The 16805-nt window shown below is 45.6% G+C and overlaps 2 protein-coding genes across 8 annotated transcripts; both read left to right on the forward strand.

Annotated features, from left to right (window-relative positions):
* The first annotated feature begins 905 nt into the window (after positions 1-905).
* Positions 906-5136, forward strand: si:ch73-173h19.3 (uncharacterized protein LOC563864 homolog). Of its 3 annotated transcripts, none has more exons than XM_018674746.2 (9): positions 906-1036; positions 1410-1500; positions 1591-1636; positions 1793-2095; positions 2554-2673; positions 2773-2892; positions 3401-3524; positions 4291-4483; positions 4732-5136. In XM_018674746.2, the coding sequence occupies exons 2-9, from the start codon at positions 1414-1416 to the stop codon at positions 4891-4893; spliced, it is 1155 nt and encodes a 384-aa protein (XP_018530262.1). In that variant the 5' UTR covers positions 906-1036; positions 1410-1413; the 3' UTR covers positions 4894-5136. The 3 variants fall into 3 exon arrangements, with proteins under 3 accessions (XP_018530262.1, XP_018530263.1, XP_050926256.1); XM_018674747.2 differs by having other exon boundaries at positions 926-1036; positions 1413-1500; XM_051070299.1 differs by having other exon boundaries at positions 940-1036; positions 1310-1500.
* A 4460-nt stretch (positions 5137-9596) lies between these two features.
* Positions 9597-16804, forward strand: LOC108882295 (serum response factor). 5 transcript variants are annotated; one of them, XM_051070303.1, is made up of 8 exons: positions 9597-10475; positions 11146-11415; positions 11623-11734; positions 11995-12159; positions 13186-13329; positions 13423-13608; positions 13732-13811; positions 15768-16804. In XM_051070303.1, the coding sequence occupies exons 1-8, from the start codon at positions 10014-10016 to the stop codon at positions 15852-15854; spliced, it is 1506 nt and encodes a 501-aa protein (XP_050926260.1). In that variant the 5' UTR covers positions 9597-10013; the 3' UTR covers positions 15855-16804. The 5 variants fall into 5 exon arrangements, with proteins under 5 accessions (XP_050926260.1, XP_050926261.1, XP_050926259.1 ...); XM_051070302.1 differs by having other exon boundaries at positions 9600-10475; positions 11524-11734; XM_018674734.2 differs by having other exon boundaries at positions 9602-10475; positions 11524-11734; positions 13222-13329.
* The last annotated feature ends 1 nt before the right edge of the window (position 16805 follows it).

Raw genomic sequence — 16805 nt, forward strand, 5'->3', positions numbered from 1 at the left:
GACTTTGACCTTTGACCTTTGACTCGGATGAGCTGGTCTTCTGGGATTTTGGGCAGCAGCACTGTGGAGGGAAACACCTGGTTAATGAGAGAGGTCAGAGGTCAGACTGGTTGGAACTACAGTCACTCACTTATTTACACACAGTATACATCATATATATTATACAGGGTGTATAAATATTAGATGTTATATTTACTGTATATAAACTGTGTTTTTTTTTCAGGAAGTAAAAACAGATCAAATAAAATATCAGATGATTCTGAGTCAGTGTGTGAATAGAGAACTGATCCTGATTCAGCCTCAGACTAATCCCGTGCTGTCTGACCTGGAGTTTGACCTCTGACGCCACAGATTACTGAGTGCGTCACATGAAAGAGGGGGGTGGGGGGGCTTAGGAGCTTCTTTCAGACTGCACTGTAAAACTGATGTCTCAGTGTTTTTGATTGATGATGTTTTATAGTAGATATATAGTAGATATAGATTTATATAGATTTCATTGGTTACTGTCACAGGTGTCTCAGGTGTTTCTCAGTTTCTATCAGTTTATTGGAGCATTTTATTGTGTTTGTTTGATGATTAAATCATTTCCTTCAGATCAGAGTTCAGTATTTAGTTTTGCTCTTCAGAAGGTCAGGTGTGTCCTGGTCGGCAGGTGAAGGACCAGCATGCACCTGGAGGGTCAGAATGTTTTTCTCAGAGGCAGCAGCAACTTTTTAAAATGTGTCACTATCAGTGTGTTACAGGAGGAAATACTCACATTAACATACTCATGAGTAAAAATACTGATTTAAATGTGTGTGTTTATTTATTTATTTTTTATGTATTATTGTTATTATTATTATTATCACTGAAACAGAATCAGCCAAACCTCATTAACAAAATGAATGCAGTGAGCGGCAGGGGGCGGCAGTGAGCGGCAGAGCTGCAGGCGGGCCGCCGGAGCACAGAATCTCCTGAGCGGCTGAAACACAGTCCGCCTTCTGCTGCACTGGATCAAACACACCCACAGATCAGAGACCGACACCGCAGAGTCCAGGTAAGACCGCTTCAGTTTGACGTCACACAGTCCCGAACCAGAAACACCTGAGAGTTACCTGCACGATGATCCGGCTGCGGATCAGTGTGGAGGAGGAGGTCTGTGGTGGACTGGTTAGTCCGCTGTAACGGTCTGAGCTTTGTTAGACTGGAGATCACAGGTCCGTGTGGACGTACTGAGACAAGAACTGATCAGTTACTAATCCATATTTCTATTGATAATCAATCAATAGTTGACGTTTAAATTGTTTGATGTTTATTTATTAAATCACAGGAACCAGACCCCAGGAACTGTCTGACGTCACTCTGGGCGATTAATCAAATTAATATTGATGAAGTGATTGAAAACTAATCAGCAGCTGTCTGTGTGTCAGGAGGATGGAGACGCTGCAGATTTTCTTCCACCTCAGTGTTTTTACCTTCATGGTTTCTGCTCAGCAGGTGGATGAACCCGTCACCTACTCGGTAAGACCCCCCACACACACACACACACACACATCATGTTTTATATTCATCAATATCTGATGGATCAAAAACCTGTCTGATCTTTGACAGTGTACAGAGGGCTACGAGTTCAACGTGGACGATCAGGAATGTAAAGGTGAGAGATTTAATCACCAATGACAAACTGCTGACACATCACTCATTACTCAATCAGTTATCAATGATCACTCAGCACTCCAGTGTGAGAAACATGAATATGATGAAGTTTGTTGTCAGAGGTCAGAGGTCAGTGTTGTTGGACTCCATTTCCCAGACATCAATGAGTGTGAGACGCTGCCTGATGCCTGTAAAGGAGGAATGGGCTGCATCAACCACTACGGAGGATATTTCTGTCTGCCGCAGAACGCTCAGATCATCATCAGCAACGGAGAGGAAGAGCCCTCCCTAACCCCCACCAGGGCCCCGCCCCCACACTTCATCCCCCTCCCTGCTGTCCCACATCACCGTGGCAACTACCAGCCCACCAGCAACCAGGCCACCAGCAACCAGGCCAGGCTGACCTCCAGTGTCCAGTGTCCGGTCGGATTCACTGCAGATGATTTCAACTTCTGCCGTGGTGAGTTTTCGATGTTCCAGATGTTTTGATGTTCCAGATGTTCTGATGTTCCAGGTGTTCTGAAGCTCTAATGTTCCAGATGTTCCAGATGTACTGATGTTCCAGATGTTCTGATGTTCTAATGTTCCAGATGTTCTGATGCTCTAATGTTCCAGATGTTCTGATGTTCTAATGTTCCAGATGTTCTAATGTTTAGATCTTCAGATGTTCCTGATGTTCTAGATGTTCCAGGTGTTTTGATATTATGTAAACAGGGTTAAGTTGTTCCACCAGTATATGTTCTGTCTGTAAGTCACTGACACTGTGATCACATGGTGCAGCCACAGACCAATCAGTGATGAGTCACAGTCAACTCATCATCTCACTGCTGCTGACTGTTTGAGGTGGACTGATGTTTAAGGTAGACAGATATTTAAGGTGGACAGTAACTGTGTGTCGATTGCTGTTGTTTGTTCCAGATGTGAACGAGTGTGTTCCTAACAGCCCCTGCCAACATCTGTGCTACAACCTGCCTGGATCGTTCATGTGTCAGTGTGATCAGGGCTACGAGCTGACTCCAGACCAGCTCAGCTGCCACGGTCTGAACACATGTTGAGCCTGTAAATATATTTAACTAAACTGAGTGTGGCTCAGTGACCTTTAACCTTTGTCTGCTGTTTCCTGCTGTCTATGATCAGATGTGGATGAGTGCCTGATGTCATCCTATATGTGTCAGTGGCAGTGCGTGAACCAGCCCGGTTCCTACAGCTGCATCTGTCCTGAGGGATACCAGCTGCAGGGAACACGCATGTGCCAAGGTACACACCTGTCCCCTAACACACCGAACCTCAGGCCTCAACATGTCACATACAACACACACATACTTAACCACAACACCTGTGATCATTTAAAATATATCAGTGATCCAATTATAATTTACACAGGTAAATAAACCAGGTGTCAGCGACACATCACTGTTGATTAATTGTTAGATTAATTTTCAGGACCTGCAGTGAGAGGATCCATGAGTGCAGACAAGTGTTCAAGAACAGTTTCAGATGTGGGAAAATAAATATTTATCTGGACATCAGCTGGTGCTTCCTGTTCCAGTAACACAGTAACAGACAAAAGTACAGTCTGTTTATCATTTTACTTAATATTATAATAATAATATTAACATGATATCTCTGTCTAAACTGAAAACATATGTGACCCTCCAGTTCAGCTCCAGTGTTAAATCCAACTGTAGAAAAATATTTTCCTGGGACTGGACAGACTGAGCCCTGCACTCTGGTTCTGATGTGGATGTTCTGGTTCTGTTCTCAGACATTAACGAGTGTGAAACTGGACCAAATTGCCGCGAGGACCAGATGTGTTGGAACTACTTTGGAGGTTACCGCTGCTATCCCAGAAACCCCTGCCAGGAGCCGTACGTCCAGACCGGAGAGGGGTGAGACACCTGGGCTGGACATGATGGTTTGATGGTTTCAGGTCCTGAACTGTTTTTAGTTTTGACCTTCAGTGGTCAGGGGTCAGGAGTCAGGAGTCAGGAGTCGGTCAGGAGTCAGGGGTCAGGAGTCAGTGGTCAGAAGTCAGGGGTCAGGAGTCAGGAGTCGGTCAGGAGTCAGGGTCAGTGGTCAGGAGTCAGTGTCAGTGGTTAGGAGTCAGTGGTCAGGAATCAGGAGTCAGGGTCAGTGGTCAGGAGTCAGGGTCAGTGGTCAGGAGTCAGGAGTCAGGGTCAGTGGTTAGGCGTCAGGAGTCAGGAGTCAGGGTCAGTGGTCAGGAGTCAGGGTCAGTGGTTAGGCGTCAGGAGTCAGGGTCAGTGGTCAGGAGTCAGGGTCAGTGGTCAGTGGTTAGGCGTCAGGAGTCAGGAGTCAGGAGTCAGGGTCAGTGGTCAGGAGTCAGGGTCAGTGGTTAGGCATCAGGAGTCAGGAGTCAGGAGTCAGGGTCAGTGGTCAGGAGTCAGGGTCAGTGGTCAGGAGTCAGGGTCAGTGGTTAGGCATCAGGAGTCAGGAGTCAGGAGTCAGGGTCAGTGGTCAGGAGTCAGGGTCAGTGGTTAGGCATCAGGAGTCAGGAGTCAGGGTCAGTGGTCAGGAGTCAGGGTCAGTGGTCAGGAGTCAGGAGTCAGGGTCAGTGGTTAGGCGTCAGGGGTCAGGGGTCAGGGGTCAGGAGTCAGGGAATGATCTGGTGCTGAAGTGTTGTCTCTGTGTGGTCAGGCGCTGCAGCTGTCAGTCACTGAGCGCATGCAGAGGACTTCCTCCCTCCATCGTCTATAAATACATGAGCATCACATCGGAGCGCTCAGTGCCAGCCGACATCTTCCAGATCCAGGCAACCAGTGTCTTCCCCAACATGCACAACACCTTCAGGATCAAAGCCGGCAATGAGGATGGACAGTTCTTCCTCAGGGTGAGCTGCTGTGCTCCACTGATGTAATCTGATCTGATCTGATCTGATCTCTGCTCCTCACAGCTCAGTTCATGTTTTCATCTCTGATCTGATGTTGTCTGATCTCATCCCAATTTATTCTCATTTCTTTTCCTTTAATCTCGTCTTACTTGTCTCCTTAAAATAATCAAACTCTCAGATGTCTGATTGATGGTTGATTGATTATTGATCAGTTGTAGTTGATGGTTGATTGGTTGCTGTCCCTGCAGCGGTCCAGTAACGTGAGTGCCATGCTGGTGATGACGCGTCCTCTGATTGGTCCCAGAGAACACGTCCTGGACCTGGAGATGGTGACGCAGAACTCAGCTCTCAGTTATCGCTCCAGCTCTGTGCTGCGCCTCACCATCATCGTCGGACCGTACACCTTCTAGAAACCTGCTCCTCCTCTACACAGTTTCCAGGACCTGAACCTGTTTCTGTCTGATGTGACGTATCAGCAACAGCAAGCAGGAGCCTGATGGGCGGAGTTTGGTCGTCACCTGGTCTGACTACTCTGTATAATCTGATGTCAGTCGGCCTCTCCTCTGGCTTCACCCTGTCTGGATTTTGTTGTATTTTCTTAGTCTATCCGTTAGTCTCCTTTTATGTAGAATAAACTTATTTTTTAGTTATAACTTGTGTGTGGTCGTCGCTCCTTCGCCTGAGCTGTGTTCTCTGCACAGTCAGAATGAACAGAACAGAACAGAACACAGCTCACACATCTCTGAGGTTCAACATTCATCATCCAACAGGATTCAGACGACAGAGAGAAATGACCAGAGTGAATCAACTCCTTCACCCATCCAACCACCTCCATCCTCTGATGTGTCTCTGTCAGTGAATGTCAGCTGTCACCAGAAACACCAACAAACATTTGATTTCCTGAATCTAACATTCCTACCAGTCACTGGAACTGATGGAGCTTCATCAGGTCAGAGAACTGTGATGAGAGGAGGTCAGAGGTCAGAAATCAGAGGTACAGGTTGTGTTTATTCCTAAGATCTGAACACAGCATTTTAAGTTTGTCTTGATCTGGATCCAGATCCCAGTCTAACTCCAGATAATCCAGATAAAATTGATCCGGATTTGGTAATCCTTTTTTTTGCTATCCATGAGCACGTAATCCATTTTACTTTTGAGCCGGTTTTTCAAAGCAACATCTGATTGGATCAATCTGATCCAGATAGAAACTTTTCAGGATCACCAAATCTGGATAACCAGCGCTCAGATAGGATAGGAAATCACAATGTAGAAGTATAGATATGTAAAGAGCAACAAGTAGAATAGCCAGTGTGGGGTCAATACAAGTTTATTTTTATTTGAAACGAAAACACACACACACAAAAAAAACACCCTCTTCCGGCAGTCCACTCATCTGAGACCTACAACAAATAAATAAAACATTACTCACAAACACTCTACATTGAGGATATTTAGAACAAGTTTCAAATATAGATGTATTGAATTCAATAAAAAGGCTTAATGTCAACTACTCAACAATAATTTCAGAGTTCTTCATCTGATGTGGAGAGACCAGTTTGTCTGAGCTTGGCCTTTAGGAGGCGGATCTTAAGTCTGGCCTTGGTTTGCTGTAGTTTGGTGAGAGACAGAAGTGCAGACGGCCTTGTAATCATCATCTTTGTTTGATGAAGCAAACAGGACGTGCAACAAGGGACACATAAGTTAGACACTATTTCTGATTTGGATTTGTTTTGGATTTCAAAAACCAGTGATGCCATTGCTTCGTTATTCTGTTTTATCATTGCATGCATCACTAAAAAATAATGTAAAAACAATATCTTAAATATCTTTGATTGTGATGAATACACATTAATTAATGACAGAATTAAATATATTATTTGTGGTCAATATTGACAGCTGTTTGGGAGATTATTTTATGAGGCCAAACTCTTTCTACTTTGCTGTAGGCCTATGCTGAAAGGCTGAATACATTATAGCTTACCTAATCACTGTAGCCTGATGGATGAACAAATCAAATTAAAACCTTATGAATGAATAGGATATTTTGTAGGTTATACTGCATGACCCAAATATAGTATTATTTGATACAGTTTTAAAGTTTCATTATATTTTGGGCCTGAAATCCACGCTGAATCCACCCTTCTGATGGGATCAGTATAATCCAGAGTTTTTGGATCAAAGTGATCCCAATCCTACTAAAAAGTTCTAAAAAACCCAAACTAAAGGTTTGATTCAGATCAAAACCAAGATTGGATTACGTGATCTAATCCGATTATGTGATCCATTTTTTCTTTAAAAAAAACCCATTTTCAAGATTTGATCCAATCCGTTATCTAAAATCTGAGTGGATTACTTTTGAAAAACCAGGCCCAGGTGTGACCAGACCCCGTGTGTGAATCAGGCTCGGCTCAGTCCACCTGCACCTGACGCTGTAACGTCCAAAAAGATCATTAAAGTATTTTTAACTGAATTCAGTGAATCCAAACTACATTTAAAACGTGGTGAATGAGGTGGAGGAGTCTGATCAGTTCATTCTCTCCAGAGGAAACGTCCCTGCAGCGCCGTCTTCTCTCCAATGTGGAAATCTATAAATGTTGGAGAAAGTTGAGTCAGAGCTGCTGTTATGTAACTGACAGGAAACTGTGATGCTCTGTTTGTGTTGTCATGACAACAGTGTCAGCTCCACAGGGACGTTACATCACATCCTGTCGCCTCCACCTCTTCTTCTTCAGATTTGTGTTTTACAGCAGTTTCAGTGTCGTCCATTTCCGTTTATGTCAGTTTATGTCTGTTCTGCCTTCATGTTGAACTAACAAACAGACCTCTGACCTCTGACCTCTGAGCCTCAGATAAACAACTAGAAATATTTTAGTTTCTAACTAAAGAAATCAGAGAAAAGAACCTCGTTGGTTCTTCTTTCAGTCACATCAAATCACCCTCAGCACCCCAGCTCCGGTTCTAGTTCTGGTTCTGTGTCTGGTCCTGGTCCTGGTCGTCTGCAAGTTTTTCCAATGAAACAGGTCTCAGCTGAACTAGAGGAGCTCAGAGCTTAGACTGACCTCCAAACAGCTGGATCCTGTTTCTGTGATGTAACCAGGCAACACAACACTGTGTGTGTGTGTGTGTGTGTGTGTGTGTGTGTGTGTGTGTGCGTGTGTGTGTGTGTGTGTGTGTGTGTGATGTTACCTAACCAGCCTCAGTGGATCTAGGATCAGTGTTTCCACATGAATCAGAAACATGTTCAACATTTGTACTGACAGGTTACTGTGTGTGTGTGTGTGTGTGTGTGTGTGTGTGTGTGTGTGTGTGTGTGTGTGTTAACTTGAACCAGATGTTATCACCACACTGATGTTCTTTAACACTTCCTACAACAGCTCTGGGTTTACAGGACTCCTTGAGAGGGTTTGAAAGTCCTTGAAAGGTTTCAAGGATAACTTCCTGTGGTCCCTACAGGTTCCATGTGGTCCTGGTGAAATACCTGGGATCCTTGAGAGGTGGTGTGGGTTTATTTTGTCCCCTCAGAGAACCTCAGACTGGATCCAGGGATCCTGGAGGAGAATGTCTGAGGTCAGGTGACTGAGCGTTGGCGCCCCCGTGTGGTCACAGCCATCACCTACATCATGTCTCCATGATGACATCACTATTGTCAGAGGTGCAGAGTAACAGTAACTACATTTACTCATTTACTGTACTGTGGAGGTAACTGTACTGTACCTGAGTATTTGCCTGAGAGCTGCAGGTAATCAATGACTGTCACACACTGAGTACTTTATTTTACTTTACTTTTAAGTACATTGTGTCAAAACTTATGTACTTTACTTTGTCATTAAGTATTAAGTAAGGTGAGGGCAGCAGAGCGTACCATCGGCACAACACTACCCCCCCACAGACATACACACCTGCTGACTTCAAAAGAAGTCAATTTGCATTTTAAAGGAGCCAATTCACCCTGGACATCATCTCTTCTCCCCCCTGCCCTCTGGGAAAAGATACAGGACAATCAGGACTAAAACTAACAGACTAAGAAACAGCTTCTTCCCACAGGCAGTTAAATGCACAACCACTGTATATATCATACATATCACTGTACTATATCTTATATATCACTGTAAATATCATCTATATTTTGATAGTCATTATTTTTATTTTTTATCTAATTGTTTTTATTCTTTTGACTTTTTATATGTATCATGTCATTCTAGAGCTGCTAAATAGTATTTCATTGTTTTGAAACAGCGACAATAAAGACTATGATATGCTATTCTGTTCTATTCTACCACACACCTGTACCACACCTGTACCACACCTGTACCACACCTTAATCTAAAACAGCTGCTATCAGTCACTCACTGTGTGCAATTCCATTTCAAAATGTGCAATATATTTAGTTCATTTTCTGTCTCTATGTATAGAGTCCTGTGTATATTGCTCTTCTGTTAATATTTTTTATTACATTGTCATGTTTATACTATTGTGTATATTTTTATAGCCTTATCTTGTTTTTATCTTGCCCTTACTTGTATTTATGTCTTTCTATCTTTTCAATCACTTATTCTGCTGCAACGATGTAAATTTCTCCATTGTGGGACTAATAAAGAATTATCTTATCTTATCTGATCTTACCACACAACTGTATGGTCTAGACCTGCTTTATATGTATACATGTATTTATATAGTGCCTTGAGATTACTTTTTTGTGATTCGGTGCTATTTAAATAAAACTAACTGAATTGAATCTGTTACTGTGTGTAATAATCGACTGATTGATTAATTAATAAAATGTCTCCTCCTCCTCCACGTGTTTGTAGTTTTGCAGTCGGAAGTTCTGCAGGGAGTCAGTGATTGACCATATAAGGAGCGTTCGCGCCATAAAAGGAAACCAGTTTCTTTATATGGAGGAAAGTAGTTCCCCTGCAGGTCCCAGAGAAGACGTCGGCTATTGGTATTACTACGTGTAACTTCCATTAACTGCGCGCCTTTTCTGTGATAGATCGTCTAGAAAACATTATTGTAACGTTTCTGATAAATTGTGTCTTACTTTAAAGCAGGAGTGTGAATATAGTATCTACAATGTGTGGAACTATATCCCAGGGCGGATGGATATGACCTGGTGCTACTCGTCATTTCCTTATGTGGAGCGGAGTGATTCGGGGGCCGGGCCTCATTGATTACTGTAGGAAAACACAACTTTATAACTTTATTCTTTATTTTTGGAGGAACTAGATCAAATTTTATGGAGAAAATACTCTCTGTTTTTTTCGGGTGTTCTTCGGCTGTTCGGCCTGAGCTCTCGGTGATTTCCGGAGTTTTCCGATGGACAGATAGCTTTACTTGTTGCTAAAGTAATCGCTGACTGGTTAGCCGCAGTTAGCTAGGCAGCGCAGTTAGCCGGGAGCTAGCGGTCCTGTTAGCCGACTCTGCCCGGGCTGGGAACTCCGAGCACCGGGGGCAGTGTCGGTGTTCACACCGCTAGCACAGGAGCTTCTGGAGGAGGAGGCCCGGGGCGGGGGCGGGGGGGGACGCGGCGGGAATGTTGGCGGCGAGCGGCGCCGGAATGGGCACCAGAACCGGAGAAGGACGGGCGGGCAACGGAACCGGGCTGAGCAGCCTCGCGGTGAATGCGGCCGGACCGGGACCGAACGCAGCGTCCGAAACCGACGGAGGCCAGTTTGAGGACCGAGAATACGGCGCCGAGATGGTCTACAGCGGCTCCGACCAGGACTCGGACTCCGGGGACGACGAGGACACGGCGGGTTCAGGCGGGGACAGGAGAGGGGTGAAGCGGGAGAGGAGCGAAAGGGAGGTCGGGCATCAGTCAGCACCCACCTCCGGAGGCCTGAGCGGGGGTTACGTCGGGGTCAGCTCTGGGGTGCCAGGAGCCAAACCCGGCAAGAAAACCAGAGGCAGAGTGAAGATCAAGATGGAGTTCATAGACAACAAACTGAGGCGGTACACAACTTTCAGCAAGAGGAAGACCGGGATCATGAAAAAGGTGAGTGAGACAGGTCACCTGCACAGGTGAGCGGTGAGAGGGTTCAGGGTCACTGGTCAGACCCTGACTGGACCCTGCAGGGATCCTGGCTGGTCCTCGAACCACAGTGTAGACATCTCTCATCTGACTTCTGAGATTAACCTGATCAGGTGAGCCAGGTGAACTAGGTGGGGTGAAAGGTGAATGATAAAGACCTGGGCTCACCTGATGATCTGGGTTCAGGTTCAGGTGAAACCAGGTCAGTGGTTTGGATGTAGAGAATCAGACTCTTCAGGTTTTGGTTTGTAAATGATGTCAGTGTGTCTGAAACTGGATCACCCACCAGTGAACTGCACAGGACCCTTAGACCTTCAGAGACCTGGACCCTCAGACCTTCAGAAGTTCTCCACATCCTTTGGATTGAAATCTTCTCTGGACTCTGTCAGGTCCTCTGGTCTGTGGTCCTGGTCCTGGTCTCAGGGACTCAGAATCAAATTACTTAAGTTTTCCTCAGAGTGTGAAGAACAAACTTCAGTCAGGTCATCAGTTTTCCTCATTATCAATACATCGCTGATAATCGATTGTTTTACTCTCTGATCAGATCAACAATCAGAAAGTCCTGTGTGAAGATGTCTTCATGACGTTACAGCTCCACCTGTGATCAATAACTCTGATCATTACCCCCCCGCAGGCATACGAGCTGTCCACGCTGACAGGTACTCAGGTGTTGCTGCTGGTCGCCAGTGAGACAGGTCACGTCTACACGTTTGCGACCAGGAAGCTGCAGCCGATGATCACCTCGGAGACGGGGAAGGCTCTGATCCAGACCTGCCTCAACTCCCCTGACTCCCCCCCCCGCTCTGACCCCTCCTCTGACCAGAGGATGAGCGCCACGGGCTTCGAGGAGACTGACCTCACCTATCAGGTGTCGGAGGCGGACGGCTGCTCGGAGGTTGCCAAGGTAACAGTTGGTTGACAGTGCTTCCTGTTCACAGCTCCACCTAGTGAACACCAGAGGAAGTGACAGTCTCAGGTGTTCTCAGGTGAGTCTACCTGTCTCTCTCCGCAGGACCTGATCAAACCAGGGTTCACCATGTCCAACCTGCCTGGCTCCACACAGCCCACGCCCTCCTCCTCCTCCTCCTCTTCATCCTCTGTGTCCATGCAGGTGCAGACCAGCACCCCCTCCTGGCAGCCGCCCTCCTCCTCCTCCACCAACGGGACGGTGCTGAAGACATCCGCAGGTGTCGTACTTCCTGGAGGCTTCACCTTGATGCCAGGTAGGAGGGCAGGGTTTCTTCTCACCTGTCTGTCTCAGGTGTTTCAGTCTGCTGCTGCTGCTTCATCACTGACACTGTCACTACATTAGTTATCCCACAGTGTCTCTGACCTTTGACCTCTGATGTTCTCTGAGGTCCTGACGCTCTCTGACCCCTCCCTGTCTTTGTCCTCGTATTCTCACTGACCTCTCAGCTCTCAGTTTGTGTCAGACAGCTCACCTCTCTCTGGCCCTGCCCCCCTCCTCCTCACCTGTCCACAGGTGCCCCGCTGCCCCCCGGCACACACACCATCCCCCTCAGCCAGCTGCAGACTCAGCCTCTGGCCATCCAGGGCCCCGTGGCCCCAGGTCACACCACCACGCTGCACGCTCCGCCCACACAGCCGACCACGCTGCTCCGCCTCCCCGCCACCGTGTCACTGTCAGGTCAGCACGCTGCCTCGCCCACACCTGAGAGAGAGAGAGTGTGTGTGCTGTTGTGGCTTCAGTCTTTGTTTCTCTGCAGCTTCATGACTTTAACAGAACAGAGCAGCTCGCCAGACTCAGATTCAGAGACTCAGACTGTTTGAGAACATGAAATCGTATTTATTGACTGATGTTTCCTCAGAGGAAAGTGAATCTGGTCTCAGCATCTTCAGCTGATCTGTGAACCACAATAAACTTTATTTATATAAAACCTTCAGAAACAATGATACAAAGATTAAAACAGAAAAACTATAAACAATAATAAGACAGAACAAAATCAATGACATGAAACTGAAACAACCATTTTGGGAAAACTGTGATTTTTCTGACACATATTGTGATGTGATGTGATATCATTTTGAAAGTCAAGCTTCAGTCAAGAATTCACTGTGTACATGTAAAACATGATGGAGCAATAACATTTAACAGCTAATTTAAATATGAACAAATCCAAGGATGAGAATCCAAAACTTATTTATTCTGAACAGACACATGAAGAACCATAGAACCGTTCTCACAGAACAAACGTTCTCTACGTTCTCCCTCCTCCTCTGCAGTAACATCAGTCATTCTGCTGAGGGTCAATGACAGACAGACAGAGAGACAGACAGATTCTAATCTGACTTGATGTGAGTGGGTTCACTCCACCATTTTCTCTCTCTCTCTCTCTGAATTCTGTGTATATGATGTTTTCACTGCGACAGAACGTTTCCAGCTGAAACATAAAGTCTGTGTTGGTCTCGGCTCAGTTCTGTCAGCTGTGTTTCAGCAGGTAGAAATCACCTGACACCGTCACACTTCCTGCATCGCTCTGCTCTGTTTCATCAAGTATCTGACTCTACAGTTTGTGGTGGTTGTAAAGTTTACAGGCTGTTTCTGTGTGTGTGAACTGTGAGGCAGGTAAATAAACTGTAACCACGGTAACAACGGTTTTAAACATGTCAAGTTATTTTCTGTCGGAGCTGAAACTCTCAGGTGTGTTTTCAGTCTCACACCTGGAGTCTGTACCTGTGTGTTCAACAGGGGGCGGAGTCTCTCAGCAGCTGCAGACCATCCAGGTCCAGCCCAGCGGTCAGCAGGCTTCCACCAATCAGAGCAGCTCAGACATCCACAGCCCCGCCTCCTCCACAGGTAAGAGCGCTGAGGAGACCCGAGGGCCTTGAACGCAGCGCAGGAGGAACGGCTGTGACCTCTGACCCTGATCTGCTTTCTCTCTCTCTGCAGCTAGTCTCCCTGCATCCATCGTCTCCTCCTCCTCCTCTTCCTCCTCCTCCTCAGTAGCAGGTCACATGATGTATCCCGGCAGTCACACAGTGATGTACGCTGCACCGACGCCATCACTCGGCGACGGCAGCCTCACCGTCCTCAACACCTTCCCCCCGACAGGCCACACCCAGTCACATGACCCCGGTACGTACAAGTCCACACATGAACCCCAAATCATTACATCACCACTAGTCATTACATCACCACAAGTCACGGCTGACATTGTTTGTGTTCGGTTGTTGTAATAAAGGTTTGTGTGTTTGTCAGGTGCGGTCCCGCAGGTCTTCCTCACCTCCCTCCCTCCAGTCGCCACTCAGATCCCAGTGTCTGCAGTCCAGCTCCACCCGGTATGTCAGACCTGATCTCAGACCTGAGCTCTGTTCTATGAAGCAGGTTGAACTGATCCAGGATCTTTATCTGGCTTCAGTAAACCTAACAACCACAGAGTGACTGAGCATCAGACGCTGGTTATCGCCTGGTTCAGTCGACCCAGGATTTCCTGATGGTTCATGGTAAAGAGGTGGAGCGTTGTCAGAACCATGAGTAAGGAACCTAATATTCTATGAGAAGTCAGGCTGAGAGCTGCAGGTGGTTTCAGTTCCAGCCACGTCCTAACATGACATTTAACAAGGTGAAATGTGAACAATATGATCACATGACTAGAATAGAAACAGTAGAAATAATCAGCAGTGATCAAAGTCAGGCTGAGGATTTATTGTAAATAAGTCCAAGTGTTTTCAGTGAGTGAGTGTTTGTGCTCCTTAGTGTGATGGTGGTTTATTGTGAGTTAGTGTGAATATGTGATGCAGATAAACAGTGACAGTAATGTCAGAGTGTTTCTGCTGCCAAAGCAGAGAGGAGAGGAGAGAGTTCATGTCTGAGCTCCATCTGACTGAAATGTTCATTTAGAATCAGCAGAAATCTTCAACAGTGTGAAGAGAAAATCACCATGAAGATCTAACAGTCAGTCTGTGATCATTCAGTGGGAGAAACTCTCTGTTTGTTAGAAGCTCTGTTGTGGACAAAGACTGGAACAAAACCATTCACTGATCTATAAAAACATCTATTGATCTTTATGATCTGTCACTTTATTGGAAACTCTGTTCCTGTCAGGATCCTGCAGAAATGATGACCACAGTTTTCCAGTCATCTGACTGGTCAGTAGTTTGAGCTGATACTCTGAAGTTCACCTGGAGCAGGTTAGCTGTTCAGCATCAGTTACCATGGAGAGTTAAACCTGCAGTTACCATGGTCACCACTGATCCTGCTTCATGGTACAGAGCTCTGATCTGATATATCTCCTGGCTCCTGAGATCTGTACTACAAAGAGAGTTGAACCTCCTCTGGTTTAACTCAGGTTCCCAGGTAAAGTCGGGGTTGACAAACCCTGACTGCCTCGATCTGTGTTAAACGGTACGACGGTGGTTCAGATGTGGGTCAGTTGAGTCGGTGTTAACTTAATCAGAGTTAGTGCGTGTTGATTAAAGGGGCGTGCACCGTATCTCTCAGATGAAGAGCGCACGTTAATTCTGTGGGTTTAGAGGAATTTAAAGAGACTCTAACGACACAATGTCAAACCAACAAAGACAGAGAGACTGGTCACATGTTCTCTGGATTCTTCATCTGTAATATGAGATGGAAGGACACAGAACATATGTGATCATTTCTCAGATACTTGGATTACAGTCAACACGTGGGTCACATGTCTGAGAATGAGCTGTTCCTGTTAATGATGTTCTGCCTGGAACACTCAGGCTGTATATGTATGAATGTAAAGCTGTTATGTTCAGTATGAACTTCATGTTAACAGTATTTCAGCCTCAGTGGAAACTGAACCTGGATCAAACAGAAACCTTCTATAAAGTGGTTCACATTCATATTTCCATCATTAATGCTGCTTGGTCTGTAGTCTACAATTACAACAGCCTGTCGCGTTATATTGTCTTTCAGGACAATAATGGTGGGTGGGGGGACTGACAGGCTTTAGACAACCCCCATCCTGCAGAGTCAGCCTCTCTCTGCTGATTGGTTGTTCCACCTGTGGGGCAGAGCTTAGGTAGAGGTAACACCTGTAACACCGAGTTAACCACGAACATAAACTACTCGGAGCAGTCCTCAGGTAAAACCTATCCACCTTTCATAGTACAGGTTAATCAGGAAGTTACACCTGACGTCACTAAGTTACTCCTGACAGTAACCTCGCTTCGTAGTACAGGCCTCTGGTCTCTGATCCGTCTCCTGGTGTCTCCTGGTCTCTCTCGGTCTTTGATCTGTCTCCTGGCCTCTGTGTCTCTGTTGTTCAGATGGTGATCAGTCAGCAGAGCAGCAGCAGTAACCTGACGGAGCTGCAGGTCGTCAGTCTGGACGTCCACCAATCAAAAGACGACTGAGACACTTCCTGTTTACTTCTCTTTGTTTTTCATCGTCACGTAAACAACAACAACAACAATAATAACATGGCTCAGACTCTGATCACAGTCAGAGCCACAGAGAGGAGACTGGTCTGAGTCTGAACCAGAGTCTGATCAGTGGCTCTGACTCTGACGACCGTCTGAACAGGTATCATCATCACTCACCTGTGTGTGTGTGTGTGTGTGTGTGTGTGTGTGTGTGTGTGTGAACAGTATTATATGAATGTATCTGTTTTTACTCAGCTTCACTTTGAGATAAAAAAACAAAAAGTGCCAAAAACACAGAGACGCTGGTTAAAGAACAAACGTGCGTGAATCATGTTCACTTGAGCTTTTAGATGATTTCACTTCATTTCTATAGAAACAGTCAGAGCAGGAGGCATGATGGGAGTTTACTCAGCTTCAGTCTGAGCTTCAGGTTTAACCTGGTTTTACAGTCAAGTGTTGGTTGAAGATGATGAAGCAGAAACAGACGATGTTTGATCGGCTAATGAACCAGGAACCTGATCAATGGATCAGTGTGAAAATATCAGATGTTTAGATTGAAGGGTTAATTTTTGAGGAAGTTGTATCAGCTGATCTGATCAATAATGATCATGTGATCATTTATCAGGGGATAACGTCCACAGGTGTGTGGTGAGGTTCAGCTGGGACCTGGTCAGACCTGAGGATTTTATTTTAAACTGATGTTGTTTTAGATTTTGTGACTTTTGTTAAAGTCAGATGTTTCTGTTCTTTGCTGATTTTTCTCTCAGCATCTCAAACTGAAGGAGGTCAGACCTCAGCTGTTTGACCTCTGATCTCCTTCATGTGTTCACAGTGTTTTCATTTCCTCATGTATGAATGAATATTTCTATTCTGTGGTTTTGTTTGTTAGCTGCAGGTTGTTTCCTGTGAAACAACCAATAAAAACACTTTTGGAGAGAAAAT

The sequence above is a fragment of the Lates calcarifer genome, linkage group LG5 (genome assembly GCF_001640805.2).
Source record: "Lates calcarifer isolate ASB-BC8 linkage group LG5, TLL_Latcal_v3, whole genome shotgun sequence".
Classification (NCBI taxonomy): Eukaryota; Metazoa; Chordata; class Actinopteri; family Centropomidae; genus Lates; species Lates calcarifer.